General features: G+C 58.1%; 1 protein-coding gene across 1 annotated transcript; it reads left to right on the forward strand.

Moving 5' to 3' along the window:
• Nucleotides 1-131: 131 nt before the first annotated feature.
• VOLCADRAFT_88347 (uncharacterized protein) lies at nt 132-10,361 on the forward strand (the record flags this gene model as incomplete). Its single annotated transcript, XM_002947892.1, has 18 exons — nt 132-239; nt 303-388; nt 458-554; nt 650-769; nt 860-1,027; nt 1,163-1,348; nt 1,855-2,022; nt 2,858-3,367; nt 4,102-4,226; nt 4,781-5,102; nt 5,439-5,653; nt 6,217-6,322; nt 6,465-6,512; nt 6,655-6,779; nt 8,554-8,623; nt 8,752-9,053; nt 9,505-9,667; nt 10,206-10,361. 18 exons carry the CDS (start codon nt 132-134, stop codon nt 10,359-10,361), a joined length of 3,075 nt encoding a protein of 1,024 aa, XP_002947938.1.
• Between the last annotated feature and the right edge of the window lie 14 nt (nt 10,362-10,375).

A 10,375-nucleotide genomic window follows, 5' to 3' on the forward strand; every position in this document is an offset into this window, starting at 1 on the left:
GTAAGTGCCGTACTTATTTCGTTTCTACTGTGAAGGGGTCCCTTGCTGACTTCACTACAACAAAACAATTTGCTTACATGACTATCTACAGACTGTAGAAATGAAATTAGGGGACCGTTAATTACAGGAAAATGGGCTGGGAGCTCGGAGGCTGGGAGGGACTGCCTTTACCTGCCGAGGAGTCCGGAAAGGAGGTTCCCAGCATACTGAAAGCAGAGGAAGAGATAGCAAAATTTACGGTACGTTGGAGCGGCAACTTTTCAGAGAGACTGCTTTAGCAAACATCTTCCGCGCCTGTACAGGTCGATGAACACCTCAGTGACGTTGAGCGTACTGTACTTTACCTTAACGGGGGTCATCTTATCCAGCAACGTCATGCAATCGCGAAGTAAGTCCCGCGGACTGCTCCATACCTCTCCGAGTTACATGCCGATTTGGTTTCCGGCGCCGTGTGCAGCTTGCCAGCCGTCCTAAAAGGGCGGGGACGGCCCGCATTCGACGCCATATCACAACCGCTTAAAGCGGCGCTTAACAGGTTGGATTCGGAGGCGCAGGTGGGCGCGGGGTTGCGGGACATGGCAGCTGGCCTCGGGGTTGCGAGACACCGAAATCCCAACGACATGATGGCACATCCTTACCTTCATCGCAGATTGCCACAGCAGAAGCGTTTGCGACTATAGCCCGCGAGCGGCTGCTGTCGCCGGTGGATCTACAGGTCTGCATCCTACCGACCGTCACTCGGAATATAAACAGGGAAAAGTCTGAAGAGGTATGCACCTGGCATCGCACCGGGTTGGACGCCGTCACGCGTGCCAGTTTGCGCTGTCAATTTACCCATGGGGCCTCCTGCTGGATGCAGGAGACGGACGCATGGCTCAATACCCTTTTCGAACTTATACCCTTGATGGACAAGGAGGTGCTCAAAACCGAGGTGCTATCTCTGGCGCTCTCCAAAGGGGACGTGGAGGGTGTTGTGGGGTCAAAGACCATTTGCGTGCGCATCCTTGGCGCGCTGGCACCGCGCCTGGTGAGTAGGGTATAACATGGGTTTGGCAGCCGGAAACGGCCATGCGTAAACGGTATGCCAGAGCTGCGGACTGTCTTTCAGTTTGCGAGGGTTGCGGTGTCCAACACCCATCCACGCCATCCCAACCCACAACAGACATGGGAGGAGATCGAGCGGACCTTCTTTAAAAAGGCGCTCAGTATGTGCCAGGATGTGGACCATCATATCCGCATCGCATCGTGCGGACAGCTTTCCAGCATTGCGCGGATCGCTGGGCGGGACGTGGTGGCCAAAACTATTCTTCCGGAGCTGTTCGAGCTGCTGAATGACGAGGAGGTCCAGGTAATGATAGTTGGACAGGCGCTTCCCTCTAAAAACTCAGGTTTTTGCTGAGAACATTGTAAACTGGAGCATGATAACGGTGGACGCAATGTTCGGAGTGTGATGTAACAATAATCGTCCCCGTAGGGTATAAGGCTCACAATGGGGGCCTGTCTGCCCGTGCAAATATGTGCATGACCCTCGCGTCTCAAGCAGAGCGCAGTCCAGCGCAGCATCCAAGGCAGGGGCAACCCCTATCTTGGCGCAACGTCGGCCGGAATACGCAATCGTGTTCAGCGGCGCAAAGGCAGACAGGTCAGAATCTTACAGGTCGTTGCGAAAGAGTGAGATGGAGCCTGCTGACGATGGTACCGTGTTTCAGAGCTCCGGGAGCGGCGTTGGGGTGCAGGATGGCTCCGCCAGGTCGTTAACGCCTGATCTTTGAACCCCCTTTCGTTTCCCTTCCTCTTTTCGGGGGCCTCCACGAGCAGTTGACCATTGCATTTGGTCCTCGTTCCGGTTTCCAGGCGCGGGTTGCATCCTTGACAACGTTGACCACGATACTTGACCTGGTGCCAACTGAGGTCCGAAAGGGGCAGGTGATGCCCATCCTGCGAAATCACATGCAGCCGCTGGAGCTGGACATTGCGATGCAGAGGTGCCTGGCGCGAATGTTCGGGCAACTGGTTACTGTGGTAAGTATCACATCTGGGACCTTTCTGTTGGGCTTGGTGGTGGTGGCAGTGGTGTGGGCGCTCGCTCCGGGCAAAAGTCGTCGGCATGATCTTTACCCTTGGTGCTGACGTCAGGGTTCGAAGTGGGACTCGGCACGAGACCTGTTCAGTATGACACGCAGCTGAGACTAAGCTGCGGTTTTGACGTAGCCATGGTCCGCCCATGGGATGAAAGGAAGGGGGGAGAGGGGACGTGAAGGCGCGCAGACGGGAATCAAAGGCGAATGGCTTTAGGAAGCGAGAGACGGGTTAGCGTGGGGGTCTGCAGGACAGGCACGCGGATGCCGACCCGGCCAGATGGCTGGTGCACTTGTCGCAGCGGCCAGGGCGCATCCGTAGGGGTCCCCCCTTTTTGTTTTCGCGAGCCTGTTTCCGAGGCCTTGAGCGGGCCTGGCTCCGTGGCCTATGAAGCGGGTCAGCAATGGTCTGGAGTGAAATCGTCTGTTGCTGGATCTAAGCACGTTGCTTGCCATACCAGCAGAGGCGATAGAACGCCGCCGCCGCCGCCGCCTCGACGGCATTAACGACTGCTCAGGTGTGGATATTGCATCAAAACATCACCAACAGCGCCGGATGAAAGGAGGCCGAACGAACACGCGCGCACCCTGACGAAATGCATCCCCTATGCACAGGTTTGACAGAACATTGGAGTAGGTTTTTGGAGTAGGATTGGAGTAGGACCTTCCCGTCCGTGTCGACCTTCATGACACGCTGGCTTGCCTGCACACAACTTATAATCCATGCTTCATGGCTTCCAGCCACCACCATGACCTCCGCACACGCAACCCACTGCCAGATCAAGGCGGACTTTGAGCACGACGACTCGGTATTGTTCTTCTCTTGCTTCAAGCACCTCGCAACCAAATCCGACGTGGAGCTGCGGCGACTGTGTGCGGGGCAGCTGCCGGCGGTGCTGCGCGCCGCGACTGCGCTTTCCACCACGGCCTTTGCACAGCAATTTCAGGACACACTCATCAGCCTGGCCACTGACCCGGATGTGGATGTCCGCAAAACCGTTGCGGCGCAGCTGCACGAGGTGGCGCGGGTAGTGGGAAAGGACTGCCCGGCGCAGCTCACGCGTCCGCTGTGCCGGCTACTGCGTGACGAGGTGTCGGCGGTGCCGGCGGCGCTGCTGCCGACGTTGCCGCAATGCCTGGGGCATTGGCTGATTCGCGACGACACCCGCCGTGATACCGCTATAGGCGAGCTTGCAAAGGCGCTACTGGAGCTGGAGGCGTCGATGAGGCGAAACTGGCGCATGCAGCAGCAGCTGGCAACGGCATTTCCCATCTTTCCGCAGGCACGTGTGTGGGGCTGGCGGTGGTTGGAAGGAGGGCTGGAAGGGCCCCGGGCGGGATTGTGTGGGGTCGGGTTGGAGTGGGGGAGAGCGTACCGGCATAGGGGCGCCCGAAGGGTGTCTGGGCCCGATGACGGGCGGGGCTCGCGTTGGATGAGCAATCGTGGAACACTTGGCGGCGCGCGAAACTGATAAGGCGACGTGTAGGGGAGTTGCGTTGCTTGGGATGTGGGCTGGCAGGTGCAAGGTGTGGTGAGGCACAACAACCGGGAGCAGACCTCCCGACCGTCAGGTCAATGATGGTGCCGCTAGCATGCGCAGTGGGCGCAGGCGGAGTGGGCACCCGAATGCAGCAATAAATACTTGACCTTTAACCCAGGTTGGGGCTTTACCTGGAGCGAACGGCGTGGGCGGACAGTAGCGGCAGCGGCGACCGGGTGCTTGACCGGGTGCTTGTCGACTGAAGGACGGGCCTGCTGCTCTGCGGACGGCAGCCGCAGCGGCGCCATTAGGAGTGCCCTTTATGCCTCATGGGTCACAGGGCCCACATTAATCGTGCGGGAGGGAACGGACGCTCGCTTCCGCTGCATTCCCTGCTACGAGCGCTACTAGCACTATAGTAGTAATACTGGGCCGGGTCACTGCGCCTCTCTGCCCTGACTTAAAAGAATGTTTTACCCCTTCTCCCCGCCCTATAAGCGTCTCTCTTTATTTCCTGAACGACCCGATTCGGTATTCTGCAGGTATTCTCTAGTGACCAGATCTACGAACAGTTCTTGCCTATCACGTTCCGGTACCTCACAGAGACGGCCGCCGCGGTGCGGCCGGTGGCGGCGGAGGGGCTCGTGTGCTTCTTGCGCTACAACAGGTGCGCGCCAACCGGGGTGCAGCGGGAGATGCGGGAAACACATGGACTTCCATATCCATCGGCTGCGGGTCCTCCTCCCCCGTGCTTGCGAGCGCGTGCGAGCTGCACCTTAACCACGGTTTGAGCAGGAGCTCAGAGTGAGCGCTTGAGTTGCTGTATGGGCTGCCAGAGGTGAAAGCTCATGAGCGGGCCCAACCTTATGGACGGAGCAACGGTGAACCTTTCAGCTTGGGTAGAATTGCCCTTGCATGTGGGTGGCCAAGGGCAGCTCAGGTCTGTAATGCCGCAGCCGGCTGTAATGCATTCCCGGCACTTTGGCGCGTTCCTTAATCCTAGAATTTGGCACACCCATGGCCCCACGTTAGAATGAGCGGAAGAAGGCGCTCAGCATTTGTACATAGACGGCGGCTCCCCGGCAGCACACCCAGATCTGCCTGGCAAACAAACGATACAACACGCGTGACCCCATCCTCCGCGGGGTCGCTGGCTACTGTCACGATGCAAGGGTGTGTTTTCCTCACTGGGCTTCGCATGCGGCCGCTCATCCAATGCAGGCGGGAAAAGCAGCGGGCGGATATTATGCTCCGCATCGTCCGTGAGTTCTGCCGGGGGCGATCTTTCGTGGCACGCATAACATTCGTGGATATTGCGGCAGCGCTATTGCGGCGATTCTCCTCACGGTTTATAAAGGAGTATATCTTTGACCTGGTCCTGGAGCTGTTGTACGATCCAGTGCCTAACGTACGACTGTCGGTGACTTCGCTGCTGCCAGCTCTCAAGTCGTGCATCAAGCTCCCCGAGGATGTAGACCTGCTGGAGCGGCTCAACAGCGGCATGTCCAACATCATGACGGACAATGACCGGGACGTTTCGCAGGTGGGTGGCCTGCTGGGGTTGCGGTCGCCACCATACATAGGTACGGGTTAATGGAGGCCCATGCCTTGGGTGCTTGGCATTTAAGTAACTCAGCTTTCCTCTACATGGCGCTCGTGCTGGGCCATGCTGGCCGGGGCTCCGTGAGACATGCGCTGATGGCCGAACACGTCCCATTTTGTTATAGCAAGACTTATCATAACATCCAGCTCCGCCCCACGACACGCTACCGATAGGGCTAGGATGTCTACCCTGGTTCCTTTAGCCCTCGTGTCAGATCCCCTCGCTCCTCTCCTATCTTCATGTAAACCACGTGTTTCCCCGCCCCTCCTCATGTAGAACGCGCGCTCCACGAATGAGCAGTTCAAAAAGACGCCGATGCGGATGGGCGGGGCGGGCGGTGGAATGCTGGACATGAACGGCAACATGGGCTCACTGTCCGCTCCCGGCATCGGGTTCGGGCTGGGCTCCCCCTCGCCTAGCATAGAGAACGAAGACCGGCGGAAGGAGGACGAGGAGTCGGACTTCACCTTCTCACAGGATGACACCAAGGAGTAAGCCTAGGGCGGTGGGGAGTGTTGGTGGGGCCCTGTACCGGGTAGGGCGCATAGGGGTGCCAGAGCGGTCCTGGCACGCAGGCGCCGGAACCGGGATCTAGTAGGGGCTATTGCTGGGAAGACATATTCATGCCGGTGTGTGTGTGTGTGTGTGTGTGTGTGTGTGTTAACGGTTCGATGTGGTGGGGTCTCTGGAGGAGCCCTATCTGGAAGCGTGCGCGCCTCCTTGCTCCAGGACTGTTGGTCGCTACAGAGGAGTGGCTGACGGTAACCCTTGAGCCGGCCAGGCAAGGACTGTTGTGCCAGCCCGACTTTGCCAGCCGGAGCACAGTCCTCCGCTGGTCCTTGCCTTTGCCCACAAACCCGCTATTGCTGCACCGCCCACCATGCTGGACGGGTAAGCCTAGCTGTGTTGCTACGGTCAGGGTCTCATATTCTCCCTCCTGACGCTCATCCCCTGTACCCAGCCCCCTCCATGGAGGCTTCCCTGCCTTGGCCCCAATTGAGATTGTCATTGCTTCTCCCTTGAACCCTCGCGCTGCCCATGGACAAACGCGCAGTATTAAGGGGGAAATCTTACAAGTAGGGCCCATGAAGGGCAAAGGTGCCCTCTCCCCATTGGCCGGCAAGAACTCGGTTCAGCGGCGGCCGGGGAGTTTGACGCCAGTGGGCGGCTACGAACGCAACTCAGGCATCGCCAGTCGGCAGCAGGGCTATCCGCGACGGCCGGGCGCCACCAACAGCGAGGACGGCAGCGGCCGAACCCCACCAGCCGTTAATGCACTGGGGGCGGTGCGTGCGCCTGCAGCTGGGACGGGTGTGTCGGGGCCCGGTACCCGCATCACCCCCGCAGCAGGTGCGGGTGGGCCGGGCGGTAAGGGCTTCGGCATGGGCGGCGGTCCGCCCACTTTATCCAGCGCTGTCAAGTCTGCGCCAGCCATGGCGCGCATATCCGCCATGCCTGCAACGCTCGCCAAGCCCAACTCCCCGCTACTCAGCGGCAACACCTCACCGCCGGGATCCAGCGGTTCCGGCACCTCGGGAAACAACGGCCTGCGCCTGCCTGCCATCACGACACGATCGTCACCTTCAGCATCGCCCACCACTGGCATGGTGAAGCCGGGTAGCGGTGGTGGGCCGGGGAGTGCCGGACGGCTGGGGGTACCGGGAGCGGGTATGGCGTCGCCTGCCAAGACCCCATTGACCACATCACCGGGTGTTGCACGGAAACCGACGAGATGACTCCCAACAGTTGCGCCAGTCGTGGTCAGCGTCCTGGCGCAGGGGACCAGCCGTTCGGGGCTGTGAGATGTACGGCTGCCGGCTGGTGGGCATGTGAATGCGTGTGCATATGTGTGTGTTGGGGGTCTGGGTAGTTGGGCTAAGCTCTATTCACCTAGCTTGAGGTAGGCAAGGCGGAGGCTGGGGCGAGAGCTGTGAGCTGGAGGGTATCATCTGGATTGTGGGTTTAGGCGACACGAGGACGCCGGAGGACGGAATAGCAGGGTGCCACGGCCCGGGCCAGGACCTGTGTAGGATGAAATAACTGGGGGCTTATGTTTGGTTGTTTGTGGACAGATGTGAATGGATCTGCATGCGACTCGCATCCGTCTCGCCGGCTGGACGCATACGCGGCCCGCGCCAGCACCATCGGCCGTACCTTCACGTGTTCATCATCATGATCCGATGCCCGCCCCTATGTGTGGTCCGGGGCGACGGCCTGAGCGTCCAGGGGATTGCGTTGGGCCGCGGTCCTAGTGTGAGTTTTGTCCGCATGTTCGTTGTGTTGGGATTTTGGCCCTCTCCTGAGGGGCAGTTCTGCGAGCTGATGATGACTGTGATGTTGACCATGACGCATATGTGATGAGGAGCTTGACCTCAAGGACTTGACACCATCATTATGTGGCCGATCAAGAGATCAATACGGCGTTTACGGGGGTAAAAGAGAACTGAACACTGGTGGCAGTGCATGCGGTGCGCCTGTCGGAGGCAAGAGTCCGGGTGGCTCTTTTCCGGGCTTCAAGGGCCAGGTTGAAGGCGATGCTTTGCAAGTGTTATCTGCACAAGGGTTGAAAGGTAACCCCACGCGACGCGTGCTGATGGCCGTCTTCTTGGGATGCTGCTGGCATGTGTGGGTGGTGGTTATTCCTAGAGTCTTTCTTTCGCCACATCATGTGGTTCTTGGGGTTCAGAAAGGGTATTGAGCAGGCGTGAGATTTCCTTGCGCCTACACCGGGTTAGGTTGCGGCGGTTGGATGTGCCAGCCAGATGCATGTGCGGTACGGCAAGTTTCTTTCACTTCTTGGGCCTGTTAGGACCTACACAATTGGGGGTTAGCTGCCTGTCCGGCGAGCAATTTCGGCTGCGACGCAATGACATGGTTGGGACTATGAGATAGGTTGTGACAAACAATATACAAACTGAAAACGGAAATTCTTATTCGCATTTCCAGCTTTAGGTTGACCATCCTGTGTCCAAACACAGTTCATCCGAGAATCAGATAGACCATGCACTTGGCGGCTGCGACTCGTCCTTGCTTACACCATGGCTTACTTGCTAGAGATTATCCAGCATGCATATCAAGGAGCACAACAAACAACAACCCGTTGCAACGTATAGCGGCAGTTGATGGCCCCGATAGTCCTCCTCGAAGGACAAACCGACAACCCACAGAAAATCAGCTTCTTCGGGATGCTAAAGGAAAAGATAATCCTCTTCGTCGGGGGCGGCACGCTGGTGGGCGCGGAGGTGGACGTGCATTGGAGCGCGTGAACGTATCTAGTAAGTTGATCAGTCGCAATATATTACCCAAACAAAAGCCCGAATTATTAGTTCTCGTTAGACGCAGGTGTCACAAAGCGGCTCATTATACCACCGGACAACTCCCAACTTCCCAGGCTAGATGCATTAATCATCGTTGAAGGCTTCAACGACTGCATTGCCGTTCATCGGTCGGTTCGATCGCCGGTGAGAATTCATCTATCAGTCTTTGATTTGTGCTTGGTCGTCGGTGCCTGTCAAGGGTACTGCGGGTTTTGCGCTCTTGAAGCTTGCGGTGTCGCGCCTATGCGCTCATCGTAAATGCCATGATGCAGGTGTACGTGCTGAGCGGTGGCTATGCTTTGGCCGAGGAGATGAAGCCGGAGCTACGTTATGTTGCAGGGCTAGCTGCCTCTGGACAGCTCCCCAGCCAAGTGGTCGTCTTCACGGATCCTGACTGGCAGGGGCGCATGTTCCGCACGTACTTAGATGATATCTTTCGGCAACCAGCTTTGCCCGCAGCGGATCAATCACTGGTTGCCGCTGCCCCACTCAAGGGTATGAAGCCGGGGAAAGGGTTAATAGTACGACACGCATTCCTGCGAGTGGAGCAGGGGACAAGCGAGGTCGCCAGCAGGTGGGTGATTCATATAAAGTGATGGTAGTATATATCAATTTACTTCAGAGGATTAAGTCGCAAGCGCTAGTACCTGATCCCCAAAAGGCCATTTCGTTTTGAAATGTGGCCATGCCGCCACCCTCGGCGCACATCCCAGGCGGCCGTCCCCATAAGAAGCGCTTCTACTTTAATAGCCGTCCCGGAGTTGCACCGCCTATTGCTCCTTGCTTCAATACAACGCTGACCGCTCGTGCTGTAATTGTTGCACGGAGCGTTCAGTCAAAATCAAGCCCAAATCGATGAGGCCTCCTAGGACCAGCTAGGCCTACTCTGCGCAGAGCTGCGCTCGGATTCCCAGCTCGCCAGCCCGCGCCCCGCATATCCCACCTTGTTTCGTGCATGCCCTACTTGGGCAACCAGCCTGTTTGGTTGCGTGTGGTTTCGTGCCCATTTTCCCGCGGTGTGCCAGGTACCACGATGCCGGGAACGTGGGTGTGGAACACGCCTCCCCGGAAGTCATCCGCACCAGCCTCGTGCGTGCGCGGCCCGGCTTTTTGCCTGGACGCACGGAGTTCAGTGTGGAGCAGCTCAGGGCAGATGGGCTCATCGGCAGTTGGGATGACAAGCAACAGGTGATGTCATGCTCTGTGGGAGTCATTGCTGCAGGTCCCGCAGGTGGTTACACGCTGCCAACTAGGCAAGGGGATTTGGCCATCTCTTCATTGTACTGATGTGCGTAGCTAAGCTGGGAAAAAGGCGCTACGAACCAAATTATGAGAAGTAGATGGTTGAAGTGTCCGGCAAACCGGCCGTGGTGGCGTGCATGTTATGGCGGTGCTTGACCCTCCCTCCGCGAGGCGCCGCCACAGCGTGGTTGTGTAGTGATCAGTACCTGCGAAGCACCTGAAAGCACCTTTGGTACCTTCCTAGCTTCCCTGGCATCACAAACACTCTGCACTTTGCTCGAGGACGGCAAGGCCATTTGTGACCCTACCTAGAGACATGACATGCTTCGGAGAGGGGTAGTTCGCCCAGGGATTGGGAATTTCGTGCTTGGGCAGGGAACGGAACTCGTGGCCTTGCGTCCTATTAACGCCGAACTTCATTTCGTCAGTTGCATCCTGGATGACCTCGTGTAAATCTGGCTCTCATCCTCTTGTCCTGATTCAGGTGGCGGGGCCTCAGCTGCGGCGGGGGCGCTTCTGCCGTGCATTGGGCATTGATGAGGTGGGCACCGGTAAGGGGCTGGTTAACCTGCTGAATCGCTTTTTCACAAGGGAGGAGTACGAGGCGGCCTTGAAGGTCGCCGTGAGCGAGGACCCCTAGCCAAATGTAGGATA

The sequence above is a fragment of the Volvox carteri genome (assembly GCF_000143455.1).
Source record: "Volvox carteri f. nagariensis unplaced genomic scaffold VOLCAscaffold_8, whole genome shotgun sequence".
Lineage (NCBI taxonomy): Eukaryota > Viridiplantae > Chlorophyta > Chlorophyceae > Chlamydomonadales > Volvocaceae > Volvox > Volvox carteri.